This window comes from Melospiza melodia, chromosome 16 (genome assembly GCF_035770615.1).
Source record: "Melospiza melodia melodia isolate bMelMel2 chromosome 16, bMelMel2.pri, whole genome shotgun sequence".
In the NCBI taxonomy this organism is placed as follows: domain Eukaryota; kingdom Metazoa; phylum Chordata; class Aves; order Passeriformes; family Passerellidae; genus Melospiza; species Melospiza melodia.
In genome coordinates, this window is record NC_086209.1 from 10,688,116 (window position 1) to 10,709,979 (window position 21,864).

A 21,864-nucleotide genomic window follows, 5' to 3' on the forward strand; every position below is an offset into this window, starting at 1 on the left:
ATGCAGAGAGGGATCCAGGGGAAAATATACTGCTGTACACTGAGGAATATAATGGTATAGTAAACAGTGCTAGGCATTTCAGGGTTATGCAAACGTTGAGATACAGATGCATAACCCTGAAATGCCATTGAACTCCTTACTGGGGGAACTCTCACTGAGACAGATTCATCAGGGTGTCTCAGCTGGGAATTGTGGTGTCTGCTCTCCTGGATTACTGAGGAGCTTGATACTATCACAAATCTCTAATTATTCAGAGGAGAAACATTTACTGTTGCCCAAGACTAGGTTTTGTTTGTTCCTAAGTATAAAATATGGCTTGGTAATGAAAAATGAAACCAACATTTCACTTCCTTCTCTAGGAGGATTGCAGGAGAGGGGGGTATAGTTATATTTTCAGGTATAAAAATATATTAGGTATAAAGGTAAGATTTCTTGAGAAAGAGGAGAGTGCTGAGAGTTAAGATGGCTTTAACAAACACACGGAATAAGTCCTTATTTCATTAAATGCCCTACATGATCAAAACAATTTAGCACTTTAATATCTATTTTAAAAAATAATCTGAAGGCTGATTCAAATATTTAAAGTCTCAAATTATGAAATCTGTTTACAGTAGAATGAAATGGTACTTTATTTATAAAATGAGCTTACAGAAGATCACCTCTTCTAAAGGTCATGATCAAAACTTAGATTCTGGCTCTTGTGTCCAGGTATTTTTCTCATTAATTCACCTTTACAGGAACTGAGACACTGATGCATCTGTGGCTTTATGCCAAAGTGAAATCCAGTTTTATAAACAGAACCTGCTAGCAGTTACACAAACAAATAATTTTCAGGCACTTAGAGCAGGTGCAGAAGGAGTAGTCAGCTGCTGATATACATTCTATAACAGCTCTTCTGAAGTCTGGACTTCAGGGGGATGATCTTCTGAGATTCTGTAAAAAAGCAGAGAAAGCTAAACAGAAGCCTTTAGTGGAGGTCAGCAGTTTGGAGGGGCTTCACATTTGCAGGATTTTTTTGTCCTTTGAAGTTCATCTTGCAGATAGTAAGTACTTATTGAACAGGACTTTTTTGATGTCTCCTCACTACTGAGTGTCTCTTTTGCACTGGAGCCAAGGCTCTTATTCACATTCTGCCAAACATGTAGCACCGGAGTTGACAAGCTGTGCTTACACAGAAGGTAGATAAGAATAAATTAAATTAGATCATTGGCTTCCTAGCAGATGGCAGGTTAAACCAGTTTACAGAGCGAGTTCTGAAAAAATTGCTTGTATTTTTGTGGATATTTACCTGAGTATGCAGTAGAATTGTGGGGACTGAGGTAGTCAGTCTGGAACTCTCAGGTTTTTTTGTTTAAATGTTGAACAAAATAAGTGATCTGGTCAGTTACTTCAGAGATGAAGACCCAAGCTTTTGTTCTGAACATGGCCCTACTGGTTTTACTTACAGCAGTAATATGAAGCAACAGAAACCTGCCTCTGAGTGGGGAAAATCCCTTAGGCAGCATAAAGTTACACTTACTTTTCATCTCTTTGCTGAGAGATTCCATGAAAGAAATTTATTGAAAGGTTAGATGATGTAGGCCTTAAATATTTCTTTTTCTGCAAGAGATCTGTTTTATACCTAATAATTTTTTTTTTCCTAAGAAGCACAATAATTTACCTAAGAAAAGCTCTGTACTATGACTAGGATCTTCTGTACTAGAGAGAGGTTATTTAAAATTACCCTGCACAGCTCCACGGTGTGACCTGGCCAGGGCAGCGTGGCTGAGGAAAACATTTAGGTTCATCATGATCCTGTGGCATCCTCCAGTTTCTTCACTGACTACAGACTCCTCCAAATTTAGCTTTTGCCATAACATTCATAATGCATGTTAAAAAAAAAAAAATCTGTGCCAATTTTTGTGTTAGAATTTTATCAGAGACTTTGAATTTATAAGGGCTATCTAATAAAATATAAATGAAATATAGGTATGGTAGTATCCATCATGTAAGCCCTATCTCCCCACATTATGTAAAGAGGATCAAATTTTGCCTTCAGATTAATTTTGCCTCCAGATCACCTCAGTGAAAGCAATGTACAACTCTGGTCATGGCAACGTGCGACTCATAGATTGTACAGAGGAAAGTAATGATGTAATTATTTACAGGGGATTATACTGGATGTTCAGGCAAGCCAAGAAAGAATATCTCTTCAGATGAGTGCAGTTCCTCCCAGCAGGGAGAATATTGCACTCAGCTGTCAGAGGAGAGGTTTGGTTAGACCAGCTGATGGAAGTTAGTGTCTGATGCTCCTGCTGACTCACCACAGCTCCTCCTAACAGGAGTGTGAATTTTGCAATCATGCCAGCTAAGAAGCTGTTTCATCTCCGTTTGTCTGCTGGCCCTTGGGTATTGCCTGGAACTGTAGCAGCTCAGCTGTGATTTTACACACCCCACCAGTACCTGAAGTGTTTTAGGTGCTGCAAAATACAGGGTAGGTGATTGCAGAAATTTTTTGGAATGCCAGATAGGGAGAGCCAGAGTAGCTTTTGCTCCTTCTGTAATGTAAGTGTAGTCATCAAACTTCAAGGGCTGTTCTGTGTGAAGTTGAGCTGCATCATCTAATGCATCCTTAGCCCTAATGGTGGGTTTCATACTGTTAGTCAGCCCTCAAGGGTGCTGCAGTCAAGGTCTTCAGAAGGTTGAGCTTGGAGGAAAGTGCAGAGACATTGATCAGAAAGTGAATCTCCCTCCTCCTTACCCAGCCCTGAGTTAGGCTAAGTTAGACAGAGTGATGGTATCATGTCCTATTTGTTCTGTGCAGTAGGAGCTTACACCTGGGCATTACACATGGGAAATACAGCTGAGAACCTTGCAAATGGATTTATGCAGGGGGAAGTGACTTTATGGCCCACATTTGAATTGCACAGCATTTTCTGTGCCCCTTTTTGTAAAAGCCAGAAATCCAATAGAAAAAAAAAATCAAAGGGCAAATAACTCAAAAGAGAAGTTCTTTTGAGCCTTTTAATGAAATTCAGTACATGCCTACTTATTTCTAAAGAGATTTGAGAGATGGAGATTTGAAAGTTTTATGTAATCTTATTTGGTGAAATAACTGTACATGTGTTGTAGGAAAAAAGCTCCATAGGAATTTTGTATACCCTGGGTAAAAGAAAAGTATCACAGAAAAGAAGAGGTTAGTGAGGGCTCTGTGTCTGCTAAATAAATGTCTATAATTAACTTCTGAATAAAGTATCTCTCAGAATTTATGCCTTCACGGGTGTTTGTGGTCTGGTTAGTCCCAGACTGTCACCTGGATCTGAAGGTAACTTTTCAATAGCTATAATTAATGTAATAAAAATTGGAATGGTTTTAAGACTGCAAGGTGACAGGGTTTCTGCAGTGTTTGAACTCATTCAGATCAGTTCATGTAGCTCTTATTTTCCCAGCCATGTGCTTTGCTGTACAGCCATCAGAGGTGCCCATTGTGTAGCCGAGTCCGGTGCCCCGTGTCAGCTCCTGGGGGTGAGACATCCGAGCTGGCAGAGCCATCCTCTGTGCCACGCACTTGGTGTTTCCAGGGAGGAAGCTGACTGTCAGACGTAGATACAGATCGTTTTGCAGCTTGCCAAGCTTTGGCACAAGCTATAAAAACAACAGCACTTCCCCAGCCTGAGGGAAGACAAAGCCAGTAAAGGACTGGAATTGTTGAGTGGATGATAATGTGAGCAGAGTGTGTGATGGAGCAGGGGCATGCACCAAGGAAAACATTCAGCCCTGGCTTTGTGACCTACCCTTGCAGCATGTGCAAATGCTGTCGTAGGAAATGAATAATAACAACAATGGGAATAGTGTAAGAAAGAAACAATATCATATTCAGGATTCCATAACCACTAAAAGCTTATTATTGATGTGGGCAGTTGAGTTTTGCTTCCAGTAATCTGTTTCAAGTGCTTATATAATTGTTTGCATTAGTATAAATGAAATGTGCATTCATTAGCTATCAGTCTCATTGAACTGTGTTCTCTTTTTTGTTAATGACTCTTTAAATAATAATGACGTCCAGAAGCTCAAGTCAGGAATAAGAGCACTTACTCTAGAGATGTCAAGGCTGTTTTCTGTTGTACATGGCAGTGATCTGTCTCACAGTAAGAATCTCAAAACTCAGACCTTAACTGTGTGATCTGACTGCAAGACACTTTTCAAAGTATTATCATGGTCCCTTGGTGATTTCAAGACCATAGAATATGGAGCAATTCAGGCTTGAGATCTCACCACTGACACCAGAAAGCTTAGAAGGATCCTTCTAATACCTCTTCTGGGGAGTGGGTATGTACTGCCCAGTCTCCAGAGTCCAGATCTGATGGTGAGTCAGTGGTTTGAGATGCAGTAAATTTCTCTCAAATACTGTCACCTCACTAATTCAGCAGTAATGCTCTCATTTGCTTGATTTGGGTCTTGTATCTGTAGTTGGGTGACCCTGGAGTGCACAGATCTGGAATTAATGACTGTAGTTTGGCAGCTTTGCATTCTTGTAGTAGTGTTCCCAAGCCCTGGGCAGGAATCCACTCAAGGCTTGGGATTTTGTTGAATTTTTATAATTTAACTTTTCAGTGTGCAAGGGAGACTTGTGACCAAACACATGGGAAATGGACTCCAAGTTTTCTGGTTGTATTGAGATATTTTCCTTGAAGTATGTACAAGTGAAGAATAAAACCCTGTACTTTCTTAATGCAAGACCTATTCTAGATCACACTTATTTCTCCTGGGAGACTCTGAGGTTCCTGCATGGTTCAGGAAGAGCAAATATATTGCCTTTTAGGCTCCCACTGTGGGCAGATCCTACTCAGTGCAAATTGCTGCATGTGGCTAAAGAGCTGCTGCTCAGGCTTTGCTCTTCATGTGACAATTTCAGCTCCTCAGTGGGGATCATCCTCAATCCATATTTTAATGGGTCATCCGTCCTCCCTGCTGAGCTGCTTCAATGCTAAGGCAACCTCTTCCTTGGAATAATTTGCCTTTCTCACTAAGACCTAAGCAATTGTCTAGACTAACTGCTGTACTGTCATGTTGTACTAAAATAAGATCCTCTGTTGCTATCTTTCTCCTGCCATCCTTCAAGGCCTCAGATCAGAAAGAAAGAAGGGAAAGCAGAAAACATGAATGGCTCTTCAGGCAAAGTAGAGTAGGCAGCCTCTGCATATAGCAATAAAGCTAGTTTATAACTTCTAAAAAGGATTATTTAGTCATTTTCCTTGTACATATAACAGCTATATTTCTGTCCATTTGTGTTGTTAAATAATTGGAAATATTTTAGATGTAGAGACAGCTTTTTATCTGCAGTGCAGTTCTAGACTAAGTCTGGTTAAGTAAGTAACCAGTAAGTAAGAGTAAGTTTTTGCTAATGTTTAATTTAAATGAAAGAGTTTCAGAGTGCAGTGGGCACAGTTTCACTTCAAACTGGATTGGAAAGGTGAGATGTTTTAGTTGGTGTCATTGTTTTTGTCAACAAAATCTGAGATCTTTCGCAGTCAAAAGCTGAGGGACAACACTGATATAGCTTTATAATCTGTCAAAAAAAAAATATTTATATTGACAATACATATATTGTCAATATAAATATATATATTTATATATAGCTTTATAATTACAATATTGAATTTATTCAACTGTTATCCTTTTAAGTGCGAGTAATTCCATTAATTGCTGCAGAAATGCATCACCCTAACCTGGCTGAGCTCCAGAACAAAGTGTGGAAACTAATTAAACATTGAGTTTTAAGGTAAAATGGTAAATTGCTCATTAGCCCCCTTGAAATTCTGATTTATTACTAACAGAATAAAGTAATACTTGACTTTGCAGAAACTGGGCCATAGCATTCTTTCGTAGTCTCACTGAAGGTGCTGTAGTTTAGACACCAATTAATTGGTCTTCATTTTTTTGCAGCAGTACACTTGTTTGGTTTAACCTGGCAACTACAGCCTGTGGAAGGGCAGCTCTATGAAAATGGAGTTAGCAAAGGAAATAAAGGAACAGAATCCATGGATACTACTTACTCACCAATCGGAGGAAAAGCTTCAGATAAAACGGAAAAAAAAGGTAAGTGTAAATGAGGAGGCAGATGATGGATTGTTAAACATTACTGCTCTTCAGATCCTGTATTTTCTACATTTTGACAGTATTTTCAGTTCAGGTTTATCTTCTTTAGTATAATTTTAAAACAGATAAGAAAATCCCATAACCAGATAGGTTCCTTTAGCAGAACTTTCTCTGAAATTAGCACCCAGCCCATTAGCAAAGGAAGGTTCAGTAGCACAGTGAGAGAAGAGATGAGAGTGTTTGACTTCTGTCTTGAGACAAGGAAGGGGAGACCATATTTTGCTTCTTCCCTCTTGTGCAGAGGGCTTGACACTGTGCCTGTCTTGCAGACCAAAGTCAGTCTCAGGCAAAGGGAACCTCCTTGTATTGACAGGTCAGAAGTGCAGAAGAGTAGAAATCTTAATGCTTTTCAAAGCATCCAGTTCTTGATGTTTAAGCTAAAGCACAGCATCCTGTCACATCCCAGCTGACCCAGTCACAGTGAATCAGCTCCCAGGAATCTCCCACAGCTCTCACAAAATGCCTGAGCCAGTGTGGCAGCTCCCTGCTGCCAGGGGCACAGCCCTGCTCTGCCCTCCCACCTCCCTCTGCAGCTCGCTGTGTCCCTGCGCCCGCTGCAGGGATTGTCACCTGCACAGCCCAGCCACATCAGTCCTTCGTGGCAGCAGAAAATGGCTTTGTTAAAGAATGCAAATCATCTTCTGCCAAGGAAGTGGCTGAACCAGAGCTCTTGAAGTGCCTGAGCTAGGATAGGAAAGGAGTGGGCTGTGCAGCCAGGGTGTGAAACAGAGAGAAGGATCTGTCTGAGATGTGCAATTCCTTCCTCTTAAGTCCTGTTATTTGATGGGTTTTTTTGCTTGATCACCTGCTCCAGTACTAGTCACATGCTCTGGCCCGTGCTTCCCATCAGCCATCATGACAATGCTTTCTGACCATAAAAAGAAAATGGCCTTCCCATTTCTTTTTATGGTACACAGAAAACGTGGATAAATCAGATCAGATCAAAGTGAATGGGAGTGGAATATGAAACCTAATCTTTCCAGTTGTTAGGAGAAAAGTAAAATTGTACTGGTAGCTCTGCAGTGATAGGAGAATTACAGAGCTTTCAAATTTTAGAGCAGAGCAGGGATCTGATTTTGTGTGTTCTGGGTAAGATCCATGGCTGAAAATAGGCAACAAAGTGGAACACTGTTGTACCAGGCCCTCCAGGAGGAAGATTGCACCACACATCAATAATCTTGCAGATCAGTGTGGCACAACTGGATACAGATCATATTAGATAAATGAACACTAGAAATACATGTAAGGAGACAATGATGTTGTTTTCCATTATTTCATCCCTTAGAATGGATTGTAGAATGAGTTGTAGAAAATGTTTTATTCACTTTCGTATTTTTGTCCTGGTGCACCATGGAAAATGCCTTAAATATTTCTCCTCAACTGTGTTAAATCATTTTATCAATGTATTACAGATGTAATAAAAGCTTTTCCAATGCATTTGGCTTCCAAAGAAGGATGTGTAGAAAAACATCAAAAACATCATAAATCTTTGAAGTTAGATAGTTGGAATAGAGAAAAGAATATGCAAGTCAATAAAGAGTGAAGTAGGTAAAAATGCAAACCAACTGCCTTGCCCCTGGAAATCCCAGTTTTTAGTGTAGCTACACAACTTCCCCACAGCAGTAAAGAGCAGAGTCCTGTGCTAGCAGAGCCATTTCACTGAGGGCTTTTCCAGCAGTTTCAGAGGTCGGGAATAGATCTGCACTGTTGTCTCACTTGGCCCCTTTCACATTTTGGGGGTAACATGTAATCCAGAGTTTAAGATAGCAAGGAGTATACACTTGGGAAAACACAAGGAAAATTATGTGGAATTAGTACTTGCATAGGCTGATTCTGGCTAGTCTTTGCTCATTTTCTTTTCTCTCCATCACTTTTAATATATATCAGTAATTTTATTCCCAGTCCTCCTAACAAATTCTCCATCTAGAAGTAATGAAAAGGAGGACTTGGAAAGTCCTTTCCCTACAGCAGGAACCACAGAAAGTTGATGCTTTGCCTGTAAACTTAAAGCCTCTGATGTAATTTCACAGGAATAAATAACTGCTGTCAGATACTGGTGACATCACATTTTCCCAACTCAATGCAGCAGTACAGAATGCTTTTCCAGACTTTGAAAGTGTATATTTTAAACTATTCTTTTAATGAAAATCAATAATTTAAACCAGGAAGTCAAATTTCTTCAAGAAGACACCTTATAACATACTGACCCACAGCTATGAGTTAACACGAGTTAACATTTTAATATGTAGTAATGTGATTAAAAAGTCAGATATCCTATTGATGCTGGTATTTATCAGGGGAGTACAAGGAAATTGATTGTTTCAGGATCAGTAGTAATAAGCATGTGGGTATATTCTTGTGGAGGTAATTGGCACCACGCTGTTCAGAGTTTTTCTTTCTTGAAGCCAAGAGAAAGCTGTGATTAGGAATCTATCTTCTGTTTTAGACTTCTGAGGAAACTGTGCTTAGAAAGCATAGGGGAGAATTAATACCCCAGTTGGCAAGATTGGAGCTGTACAAGGAATTGAATATAGATAATTAAATGATACTTTGTCATAAAAAAATTGGTTTTACAACAAAAGCAGAATTGTATTGCAGTGCTGTAACTTTAAAAGCTTATTTTGGACTTTTTCAAGAAAGAGCAAAAAAGTACACAAGCATAGTCTGTGGAGGAGTGTGTTTTCAGGTGTCTTTTTTGTACAGCCAAATACCTGCTTAGTTCAACTAAACACAGAAACAAAGCTAAATTATTTTTCTGTAAAGAAAGCAGAGTGGCACAGTGAAGATGAAAATATGCATTTCAGACATGACTCCTACAAAGGCCTTTCCATGCTCTGTGGTTGTGTGAAAAATTAACATTTGAAAGGTGGGGATTCTGTGGCTGCATCCTATCAGTAGGGGCAGACAGTATGTGTATTTTCCTGTTAGCATTGTGAACAGCAGCCTGCACTTCTCTCCCAAGGGATGAGATATATGTACATATAAGTGCATCTGGGTTTTTAAGCTTATATTAAATTATTGTGAAAGCAAAGGTATTCAGCCAAATGTGGAAAAACTCCCAAGGTACATCGCAACGCTAATATAATATTCAGCATAATTTGATTAAATCAATTAGTGAGAATTCAGCCAGACTGACAACATAACACTTTTTCCTTTCAACAAGGAAACAGACCTTCTCACTCCAAAATACGAGAAGCAGTTACTGTATGTTAAAAACCTTGAACACTGACCAGTAATGCCTTTAACTTCAAAAATCATACTGTATCCTTAACTTTTTACTTAGTGCTCTATTGTCTTGTAATTGAATCATATTAATTACCATGTATCAATATCATCAAAAAAACCCATAGTGTTTTACTTAACCCAGGGTAATTGCTTGCAAAGAATCATTAAGATTTAATATCTCTAGAGTATTGGAAATAGGGGAGAAGGTTTTTAAATTTACATAAGCCAAGTAGGATCTTTTATGGATTGGGGTGGAAAGGGATCCACTTTCATTGTACAACAGAGAAAGTTTAATTCTCTTTTCAAAACTCAACATTCAAAATTTTTTCTATGAAGCAAGTTGGGCAGAAGTAGTCTCATCTTGAGCATTGTTCAAGTAGCAATTTGGAAATATTTTAACTCAAAAACTAAGTGGTGTATTTTTAGAGTACTATATTGCAAGTTCCTACTCTAAAAATAGATGTATTTACATGGTGAGGTGTTATAAGTTAGTCCGTCATTCTTGCTGTGGGTTTGATGACACAAAGCAGCTGTAAAGCTGGAAGATCTGGTGCCCTGAGAATTACTCCTGCCTTGTAAATTAAATCTCTATTCATTAAGAATGCTGAGTACTTCCTACGCTAGTTAAAGCCTATGTAAGGTCCCACAGAGGGGCTTTGTCATTAACACACTCAGGCAAAAGCTGGCCCTAGCTTTGCTGCTGCTGTTTTCTTTTCCAGGGGTGATTTATAAAATTTCACATACATTATGTTGGTTTAGATATTTATATCCATGTATTGTAAAAAGTGAGGCTCCAGTCACTTTGCTCCTGGTTATTTTTCATTGTGATTCTGGAATGAAATGAAACATAGATGGGTATGGCTGCTGAATTCAGTCTTCTCTTGACTTGTCCTCTAATGCCACACACTATCCTGCTTTTACCTTAGTTCAGAGTATGGAAATGTCAAGAGAGTTTTACAAACCTTTCAGTGGAATTAGCTCAAATGTTAGCAGGATTGGGTCAGGATTTGCAGCATGTCACAATGCTGATCACAGACAGGCAGTAAAAAACATAAAGATGGTGATATAAGCCAGAAAAGCAAGCCAGCTCCAATTTAGTTTGGCAGAGTCTTCCTTATGCTTTCCATTTCCCTTTGTGTTTCAGCACTCTCACACACATGTGTGAAGGTACACATTGTTGATGTCTGCAAATTTATTGTCCAGCATTATGAAATTATGCCAGTTTTATCTTCAGAGTGCCTTTGCCTATCCTCACTCCCCTATTATGCTTTCATGAAGACTAAGCCAGAACAGATGTTCTTCACTTCTTCAGGACTAGATTAACACTACCATAATAAAACCATTAGGAATGCTGATTAATAGAAATCTGGGTTGGACAGGGGCTCTGAACTACCATGTTTGATGGATTTTCTGTCCTCACTGGGGACCATTTGTGTTGCTTCTGCAATGCCCCTTCAGCAGCAGTCAGAAATCTGTGCCAGAGGGAGAATTTCCCACTGTCCTCTCTCATTGTGTACTCGCAGTTAAATGTGTTTTGGGTGCACAGTTGATGGGCAAAGACCATGGTTTACACAGCAGCAGTTCTACCTTTTCATAATCAGTGAAGTGTTCATAATCAGCAAAAATCATGACAAAAATATGCTGTGAGACTTGTTGGAAATATGTTGTTCATGTTTGCTTGTGTTTTCTGACTTGTTGAATAAAAAATGCAATTATCGGTGTTAGGAGTTGATTTTTGTATATTCCAATATATCTAAGGCATGTTTATACCTTGTAACTTTCTCTCTTATGTAAATACTCAACTGGCTATTTGTTTGTTTCTGGAAAATCAGTGTTTCAGAAGGGCCGGGCCATAGACACGGGAGAAGTGGAGATTGGAGCACAGGTTATGCAGACCATCCCACCTGGCTTATTCTGGCGCTTCCAAATTACCATACATCACCCTGTGTACCTGAAATTCAACATTTCACTGGCAAAGGATTCTCTGCTGGGGATTTATGGCAGAAGAAACATCCCACCTACTCACACTCAGGTAATTGGAAATGATCCTGATTCTATCACACTTAGATTTTCAATCAGCAGTGGACAGGAGTGTTCACAACACGCTTTCAAAGCAGAGAGGGAGGGAAGGACTGGCAGTAACCAGTCTGGTTATCCTTTTCTTTTTACTGAGCTCTGGCAACCTTTCAAACCATGCTCTCCCAGTGTCATAGCAGACAGGTCAGCAGCTGTGACCCCAGGGATGTGACTGTCTGGGAGACTGAACAGGTACACACCGTCCTGCTGCATAAATCCAGTGTCTTCCATGCAAGTGATGAAATTCCAGTTCACTTGAAAATGCTTTAATTTTTATATGATTCCCTTAAAACAAATAGATTGTACAGTCAGTCTAAAGAGTTAATAGAAGAGGAAAAAACTGTCTCTGGTTGCTAAGATCAAAATTATTTTTGAGTGCATACTCCTGGGGATTTTGCAAGAGAAAATGTAGCTAAGCAGTCACATGCGATATTGCTGGTCACATTCAACTGTTTTGTTTAGACCTAATGTATTTGGCATATGAAGCTGTCATTTTTATGGATAGTAAATTTTTAATCTTTCTTTATAGCAGGATCACACTCCACAGAGTGTGATAAACATATGTGGAATCATGGAAAGATTGTCTATAATGGACCACTGGAGATCATCTACTCTAACCTCAAAAAATTTTTACTAGAGTTTTGATATTGGAAATATGCACTTTCAGGTGTCACTGACTTTAATTGAAGCTGGATCTTCCGTTGAGCTGACAATGAACTTTACTGAAAATCAGAATGCCTAAAAAACCTAGAGAAATATGTGTATTTCTTGGACAGGGATTCATAGAAATCTCTGGTGCTTTGAGGTTAACAGGCATTGAAGTTGTCAGCATCCACCTGGTATTAAGAACTTTCCTGTAAAAAAATACATACTTACTTGCATTACTAAAATTAAATATAAAGAAAAAGTGTATTGAGGTTTTGATATCTGATAGTGATATCAAGGGGATTAAGGATTTAAAAATCTGATAAACAACTACAGGTTTTTAATCTGCTCTTGGCATTTGAGATGAATAGCTGCATAGCACAGGCACTACACTATGGGAATTTTGGAATTATTCCCATTGAAGAGATGTAATTTTTGGACTTAATCTGCTGTATCTAGTGTAGCAAGTCTGATTTTACCCTGCCATAGCAAACAGTTATACCAGTTATATACATTTCTGAACTATGATAATGCTTTCTGTATGTAAACTTAAGCCAAAATGACTAGGTTATGTAATTGCTGTCTACATTGGTGAATACTTAGGCAATTCCTCTTAAGATTTCAACTGTTAATTCATGTTTGAAGGAGACATGCAGACTAGATTCATGAATATTTGCCAGGTGGTTAATTTTTGCTCATTATTATTTCAGTTTGATTTTGTAAAACTGATGGATGGAAAACAGTTAATTAAACAGGAACCAAAAAACTCAGAGGAGCCTCAGCAAGCTCCCAGGAACCTGATCTTGACTTCCCTGCAAGAGACAGGTTTCATTGAATACATGGATCAAGGAGCTTGGCATATGGCATTCTACAATGATGGAAAGAAAGTAGAGCAAGTGTTTGTACTAACTACAGCCATTGGTAAGAAAAATCACTATATAATTATTATTATTATTATTACATTGCAAAGATGTGTTTGATGTATTCCAGCTCCTCTTAAGTATTCTCTTAAATATGTTTTATTTCAGCTTAGTTTAATTAACCTCAGTGGAGCAACATCATGTTAAGCCAATGTTAGACAAATAGCAATATTTGTATATTACAGATGGATGTTATCAAATTAAGTGTGAAGTTTTCATATGTTAAGATTTTTATATGATAGCTTAAATGCTTGAATGATTTCTGGTGTTATCTTTTTCCAAGTAAAAGAGATTATATCTGCCCTCTCTACTTATGTGTGCCATAAATCCTACAGAAATTATCCAGGCTTTAAGTCTTTATTTCCAGTATTTTAGTCAGCTGTAATTTGGAAAATCTTTTGTGGATTTGTTTGTGAGTGTTGTTTGATGGATGGATGCTGGTTTTTTATGCAGTTACTCAAATGCACCATTTTGTTTGGAATACAGAGAACAAATACAGGAGGCAGTGTCCTGGTTGCATATGAGATTCCTTCTGCCTTTTTAACATGCATAGGTGAGCAAGTGTTTGCAGATGTAGGTGTTGTGAGTGAGCAGTCCTCACACACAGGGCTTTTTTGGAATTTAAATTTAGGTGAAGTGTTGTATTTATGACAGTCTCAGTTTGCTGCAAGACTTTAACCACTATACCCTTTAGTTAACCTGTTCTACCATATGTTGAGCAAGATGTCTTTACTAGTAATGGACGTGCCATCTGCTCTTGAGAGCAAGTGGATACTATTTTTACTGTGTGGTAAACACCTTGCAGAGCAGGACAGTATGATTCAAGTATCCAGATTCTGAAGGACTTGCATAGAAGAAAAAAAATTAGAAATTGAGATAGAGTTGTAATGACTGGTTCTGGTGTAAAAATTTCATATTTGCTCTGTCAGAAAAGTTGAACTTCTGCAAGAAAATTTGCCATTATTCAATTCAATCTGAGAAAATAAGAGTCAGGCAATTTATGAAGCATCTTTGTAGATGCTCTACAAAGACCATAAAACCGGTCCAGTGTCCAAATTCCTGATCCCTTGTTTATTTTTATTGTAAGACAGCAGGGTTTATACAGGAGGGTTTAAATAATATTTCATTTAGTAGCAAAACTTCTACTCCTCCCCTTCCCCACACCCCCCACCCCAAAAATGAAATTAATTGCCAGACTTTAATTCATGTTCCATCCCCTCTGTGGCCAATAAGCAGAAGAGACTATGAAAGGGGGAAGTGTGTGAGCCACAGTGCAGGCAGGAATCCTTGTGCTTCATCTTCAAAATGCCTGCAGGAAGATATTTTTGGGAAAAAGTCTGTTCATGCTGCTGCAAGGCTCTACTGCTTGTGCATTTGAGCATACTGCCAACTATTGTGTTTTCATAACCTGTGTATCATCTTCTCCTGGTTTTCTGTGCATCATAACTTGATTGTTTCTTCTTTTCCACAAAAAAAAAAAAATCTATATCCTTGAGGCATTCTTCTTATTCTTACCCAGACTGGTCTAGTCATATTTGACATCTCTGCCAACAAAGGAATCAGCCAGGACCAGGAACCCTTAGAACAGAGCAAGAGCTTGGATGCATCTCTGCCAAATGCTCCTGAGAACCAGCCATGCCTCTCATCAGCATCTGTCAGATTGTATTTCAAGATGCTCTGTGTTAGTTATGTACAAAATTGATTTTTACTGAAATTCTGATCAGACTTTCCTGAGGAGGGTATATTGCATGCAAAATGTGACATGAAAGGGCAGCCCAAAGTGGGCATTGCACAGAGGGGAAATAGCTTCTAAAATCATTCATTCTTCAGGTCAGTGTAGGGATCATTTGCCATGTGATTCTAGGAAAACTGAGAGAAGGTGGGCAAGTGCACACATAGAGCAATAAAAGAGTTGATAATGAACAGTAATATAACTATTATATAACTAATATAACCAAATTAGTAATGACCAACGTTTCTGTGAAAAAATCTTCGTTCTAAAAATGAGCTGGTTTTTAACTTTGAAACAGACATCTGTGTACAGGTTGTAGATATCTGGTGAACAGATGCATATCAAATGTCTGTTCTTTGGTAAAAACTGATAGCCTGAAAAGAATGAATTCATATAACCATAGGAGCTTTCAAGAGGAGCTAATCCTTATCTAAGTATCCATAATGATCAAAATATACTTATATCAGTTATGTATATATATATATATACACACTTATATATTTTTTTTATTAATTGTATATCTGATTTTTATTCACTCTCCTCAATTATTTTGTCGGAAAGGTGTCAATTTTCCTATTTTCCATAGCCAGGGCTACTTCACCACATCTCTTAGTGGATGTGGCCTTTGGACAGTCCCAGCTCCCCTGGCTCCAGAGCCCCTCTCCCATCCAGCACCTGCATGGGCTGCAGAGCCCCTCAGTCCTGGAGCTGGTCTGACAGTGACCTGCTCCCCACAAAGGATCATCTTAGCTTCAGTTTACTTTATATTCTTTATGGAAAATCCATAGAAATCAGTGAATCCACTGCATTCCTGTAGGAAATACATGTGTAAATTGGAACCAGCTAATCCATGTACAGATAGGAGCCCGTCCTCAGATGTGTGAGGTTAAGTGGCTTAATATACAAAGCTGTGAGATAAAACATGGGCAGGTTTAAGATCGGAACTGAAGGTGGGGTTTTTTCCCTTCAAATCTAGTTCTTAGTTCTTTATCACATTGAATTTCATCACTGTACAAAAGATTATTTTTTTGTTTATCTGATTGTATAGAAGTGGAAATCCTACCCTTCTCTAAGGGATTCAATTCACATGGTTCAAATGAACACGATAGAAGGCAATTTACTCTATAAACAGGTTTCAAACAAATTACTTCAGCAAGAAAAGAAAGTGTTTAAGGTGGACATTTTTCAGCAAATGCTCAGGTTCCTGCAGTGCTTTTAATGGTGGTAAATTTTACATGAACATTTACTTTAAAAGCTTTTTGCTGTAATATAAATGATGCACCTGTTATCTCAAAGCTGTCAAGAAAAAATCTAATAAATATTTGTAAGCTGCTTGAACAGGAGTTTTGTTTTATGCTCCCTGTGAATGAAAATGGGCTTTTTACTGCTTCTGCACCTATTTGTATGTTGAGATGTGTCCTGCAGAGTGAGGTGAAGATGCCATTCATTTCAAATTTAACCAATTTATGTTTTTCTTTGTGCACAATTGCCTGAATAAACAGAAATCCTGGATGACTGCTCTACTAATTGCAATGGGAATGGAGAATGTATCTCAGGCCACTGCCACTGCTTCCCAGGATTCCTTGGTCCTGATTGTGCAAAAGGTAATCTCATATTAACTGACCCATGGTGCATGACAGGGATCATGATTATGGTGTGTGACTGCTGGGCTTGCAAAGATTCAAAGTGATTAAAGGAGATTAAATTCCTTTTTCCAGCCAGATGGCAGATACAGTACAAGCACACATGTGGAAAGTTTCTTTATGCTGTACTTGAGTTAACACGGATCAACCACTTCTCCCTCCCTGACTTTCAAATTTAATGGGTGCCTCCATCCACCTTTGCATCCTGTCTGTGAATGTAAAATACATTTTTAATAGGTGGCTAGCATAGCATAATGTTTTCTGCTACTTAAAAGTGACAAACAGTTTCACTTTGGAGAAAACATAAGTAAATCAAATGCTTCTGTAGTCTTAACTTGAATAGGGTGCAGATAAGAAACCTAAAGCAGCTTAGAGGTGGTTTTCTAGCATTAAGGCAAAAAAGCATGTTAAGTGAGCTTACTTCTGTTTCAGATATTTCTGTCAGTATTATCCATTATCCACTGCATGTGATGTCCAGAAATTCTCATGATTTCCCAATGTCTCCTCAAATGTAGGATTTATTTTTTTAAGACTCAGTTGGCTCAGAAATTGATACTGGATTGTAAAAGTAAGCTTCCACATTGCTGGTTTACATACAGATCAGCAATGGCTACAATTTCAATGATATTAAGGCTTCTTAGAAGAAAAAGGCAGGATCTTGCTTCAGTTCACAGGAAATAAATATTAATCTTACTGAAAATCCGGCACCCCTGCAAATTTTCTGCAGAGGCCAATCAAGGGGAGAGTTGGTTTTATCTTTTAAGATATCCCATTTCTGGTCAAAATTAAGGTATACAAGAGAGACTGAGGAGACAAAGACATTGTATTACTGCTGTACTGCCTAGTTCAGAGATTTCATTCTGTGACAACCCTTGAACCAAATGAAGAATTGAGGAGCTGGAGTGGAAAAGCAATTTTACAGAACAATAAATGCAATAAATGTTAATCTATGTAAGTATGTAAATACATTAAAAAGGTCAATCTGCCTTCTTCAGATTCCTGTCCAGTGCTGTGCAGTGGAAATGGAGAATATGAGAAAGGTCACTGTGTGTGTCGAAATGGCTGGAAAGGTGCAGAGTGTGATGTTCCAGAAGAGCAGTGTATTGATCCAACCTGCTTTGGCCATGGTACCTGCATCATGGGCGTCTGCATCTGTGTCCCCGGATACAAAGGAGAGATTTGTGAGGAAGGTTTGTGAAATTTCCTTCTCTATGGTCAGGAGGGTTGATTTTTGTCTTTAATTTCCACCTGGTTTAAGGTAGTTAAAAATTCACAGGGATGTGATTAGCTTTCTGTGAAGCAGAACTATTTCTCTCAAAACTGCCTTTACTGTCTGACAGAAAGTAATGTTAAATAGAAATTTCTCAAAGGTAAAGGTATTCAGGTCTTGGTAACAGTCCTCTGGACTAATCACATAAAGTTCACGTTTTCATTTGAAAAGATAAAATTATTTATTTCTATTTGGCCAAAAGCTCAAGGTAAGGCAGTCAGAAGATCATTTAAACAAAACAAGGTGTGTTAGTTCTCCAAAGCAATCAGACTACTGTAATCAGCTTTTCCCTTTTTCATTCTGTTACATGTTAGATTTTTCTAACCATATAAAGCTGAAAGGGCAGCAAACAGGTTAGTTTACCAGAACATATTGTGTAATTCTGTTGTCATATGTCATTTTTACTGGGAGCCTTTGCTCACAGCACTAATCTGGCATCCTTTAAGGCTTGGCTAACAAAAAGTGGGAAATTCTGTGAGAAAAAGGTATTGTGTTTTTGCTGCTTATGGTACTGATGTGTCTCTGCCCTCATCTAGAAACAGAAGCAGTTGTTGTTTCCCTCAGCATGTCTGAGATTGCTCATCAGCTTTGACTTTTTTCCCTTGTGCATAGCCTCAGAAAGCAGAACTCTTCCTCTTGCTTTCCCTGATTTGATGATTTTTCACTAGTCCCCTTAGCCTGGAGCTCCTGACAGCATATTTTGTGTGTCCTGCTATAGAGATTTTCAGTAATTCTTTTGAGTAGCACACACAGGAGGCTTTTTATGTTGCTTGGATTCTCTAGTCAGAAAAATGTCCAGGATGAATTTGATAGATTTGACATACCTGGAATGGTTTTTAAAGGGAGGATCAAGAGAATGCTTCTGACATAGTCAATTGTTGATAGTTTCAGAAACCAAGAAAACCCAAATGGGAAAAAGCAAGTAATACACAGATTTCCTCAGTGAGGCCGTGATGCTGAACAAGCCTGTGGTGGTGAGAGGCTGACTGCTGTTTTCAGTTTCTTTGTTTCTTGCCATAATGAGATCCTGCAAAATGGTTAGGGAAAAAACTGACATAAATGTACTCAGACAGCAATTGAAACTGAGACTGGGAAAACATTAGATTTTTACAGTAAGAAACTTATTTAAATTATAAAATAAGGTGTAATTATGTAGAAATACTGAAATATGGTGCATGAAACAAACCTGTGTAACCAAGTACAGTGAGGTTTTATTGTAGCAGTGTGTCCTTGATATGAGTGTTCAGTTTGTATTGTAAAACATAGCTAGTGCAGTAGTTAGGGAATTCTGTAAGGAATTAAGATTATTTTATTGTATGTAAACAAGATTTAGTCTTATAGCAGTGCTGTTAACAGACACAGCAACAGATGTACTATCCAGGGAGCACCAGTAACTCCATGTATTCATTGCTCTGGAGGTCCCTTGAATTTGTCCTGCCAGGTTATCATTCCTAAAATGGAGTCATTCTATTAATTTTAAAATATCAGCAAAATAAAGAGCTGTCTCAGGATGAGGGAAAATTGCTGCGTATTTTTGTCCTATGCTTAGCAAGATGTGCATTGTCCAGAAACACTTGATTCCCTCTCTCAGAATTACACTGTGCATAAGCCTGGAAGGCTTAAAAAGGTACAGCATAAATCCTGAAATAAAATGTTGAATTGGTGGCAAAGCAGTTCAAAAGATAAAGCTTTACTTCTTTATTTTTAGATTGAAAGGTCCTATAAACTGGAGGCCATTAATTGCTATGTCTGAAGTACTTAGCCTTCCCTTCCTGAAGCAGAAAACGTCTTTTCATTCCTGTAACACAGGATACTGTTTGTTAAGTTTACAGTTTAATTATTGAGACAGTACTTGTGCTGGTACTTGAGAAATACCTAGCAGAACTTTTACAGTGTCTCTTTAACATCAATCTGAAGCACGATGTAACATCAATGGGCTTCTGGCTAATTCTTTCCCATACTCAGACCCCACAGATCCTTCAGCTCCACAGTCTTCCTGCAGCCTCCAGGGAGGGCTGGCTGCTTCCTGCTTAAACCCTGTCTTGTTAAAGCAGTGCTGGGGCTTTGTGAAAGAAAATGCTGCTCATACAGCACTAACCAGCTGATTTAAATTCCTCTACAGAGCTCCTGAATTTTTCACTAGGAATAGTTTAATCCAAATTGAGAACAAATTTAGTTCTTTGTTTGCAAATTGTTCATCAGTACATTATGACTTTTTTGAAGCTGTTCATTACCTGCAATTGCCCAGCACATATTTTTTATGTGTATGGGAGTTGTTTTTTTTTTTACAGCAAGCATTGAGTCAGAGATTCACCACTCAATCTTAGTGGATAACCTTTTTTTGTAGCAGATTTTCAGCTACAGAGATAGCTTTTCACAGGAAGGTGAAAGAATCTTTCTTTTCCCAGATGCAAATAAAACACAGTGCACTAATACCCTAATGGAAATACAAAGCACAATTACAGAATTAACTATTAATTGCTCCAACTTTTTCCCAGCTCTACTACTGAAGCACAAACCTCACCAACTGAGACCAATAGATCTGTCCTGGGAATATGCGTTTTAAAAATAAGACAAAATCCATGACAAGAGATTCATATGGCCTCTAACAGTCTATGTGCTTGCTTTTTCCCTTTTTTTTGACTTATACTTTTGCACAGATGTTAACAGACTCTTTTTCCCTTGTGTTTGCTAACATTGTTTCAGTTGAGTATTTGCAAAAAATCATCAAATTAATCTAAATCCCTGTCGCATTTCACTAGTAAATAACTGTAAAGGTGTGAGTTCTGTGCTCTAAGTTTTTGTTCCCTGCTTTCCAGAGGACTGCCTGGACCCCATGTGCTCTGGGCACGGCGTGTGCGTGCAGGGGGAATGTCACTGCTCCACGGGCTGGGGCGGGGTCAACTGTGAGACTGCGCTGCCCGTGTGCCAGGAGCAGTGCTCAGGCCATGGCACCTTCCTGCTGGACACAGGACTCTGCAGCTGTGAGCCACAGTGGACAGGACCTGACTGCTCCACAGGTATGATCAGACTTGGCTGTATCAGCATTGCCTGTGCTTTCTGCTGGAGGCGTGAAAGAAAGTAGCTGCTGTTGCTGTGCTAATAGGAATTTAAAAAACAAGATAGGGATGAACCATGAGTACTGTGGCATGGCACTCCATGGGCTTGTCAGTAACTGGCTTTCAGTTGCCAAGGATAAGAAATTTATTTTCTCTGTGACAAGAATGTTTCTGTCTGGTGGCGTGACACTGAGAGCAGTAATCCTGCAAGAGGGCTGATGCCTCCTGGCATGCACTGGGGGCAAATGTGACTCTCACCTGAGCTGCTGAGCACCTGTCAGGCTCATGCAATCAGGGAATCCACAGTTCCAAGAGAGATTGGGAAGATGTTTAAAAATATATATATATTCCAAACGCAATGACTGATGAGTAAGAAAGCTCTGTCAAGAAAAAAAAAATTAAACAAAAAAGACCATAATTCTCTCACACTGGGATAAAAACTCTCTTCCTCCTCAGAGGACCATCAAGGTTTTATCCCCCTAAACTGGATTAAGAGTTGAAATAGATTTCCTATATGCTTTATACATTTACATTTCATTTTCCTGAAATGAATGCATTCTGCACATTTTGCTCTGTAGTGGAGCACGTCATTACCAGTGTCTGTACTACTATTTTTTGCCCTATAGAGCCCACAGAGCCAGAATCTCAGATGATAAGTAGCACATCCCAGTAGAGAATAGATGCAAGTGACAGATCTGCTGAATACTGTGGAATACAGCCAGTGGTCCAAGTAACCAATTTTTCTTAGAAATCATTATTCATAAGAACAGTTGGAACAGTATAAATTTCTGCACAGCTCTTGAAAGTGTGTGATTATGGTCTTTAAGTAGGGACTTATAAAATGCTCCTCTACATGATGAATTTTTAAGCAACAAAATATTGACCTGCTAATAATTTTCAGTGTTTGTTACAAGGACCTTGCATTCAGTCTACACTCCAAAATTAATGCATGCAATTTTAGTCTGACACTGTCAGATATGGCACCTGCTTTGATAAGAATTGACTTTTTATTGGTTTTCAGCAAAAGCCTACTTGTTTGCATTTTTATCCTGTATTTTATTATATATTAAAAATACTTCCTGAGGTTTAGTATTATAGTAATATTTCCACTGATGAAGCAAACAATTAAAAGAGGTGTTAGCTATGTACTAATTTT

The 21,864-nt window shown here is 38.6% G+C and overlaps 1 protein-coding gene across 5 annotated transcripts in view; it reads left to right on the forward strand.

Annotated features, from left to right (window-relative positions):
• The window catches only part of TENM1 (teneurin transmembrane protein 1), a 770,840-nt gene that overhangs the window by 631,502 nt on the left and 117,474 nt on the right, over positions 1 to 21,864 (forward strand). For 4 of the 5 annotated variants that reach the window (XM_063170577.1, XM_063170580.1, XM_063170581.1 and 1 more), the window contains 6 exons: positions 5,926 to 6,078; positions 11,196 to 11,395; positions 12,795 to 13,005; positions 16,239 to 16,340; positions 17,375 to 17,569; positions 20,469 to 20,669. In XM_063170577.1, coding sequence (XP_063026647.1) covers positions 5,926 to 6,078; positions 11,196 to 11,395; positions 12,795 to 13,005; positions 16,239 to 16,340; positions 17,375 to 17,569; positions 20,469 to 20,669 — 1,062 coding nt within the window. The remainder of the gene's footprint in view (positions 1 to 5,925; positions 6,079 to 11,195; positions 11,396 to 12,794; positions 13,006 to 16,238; positions 16,341 to 17,374; positions 17,570 to 20,468; positions 20,670 to 21,864) is intronic. The other variant, XM_063170579.1, reaches the window with a different exon arrangement.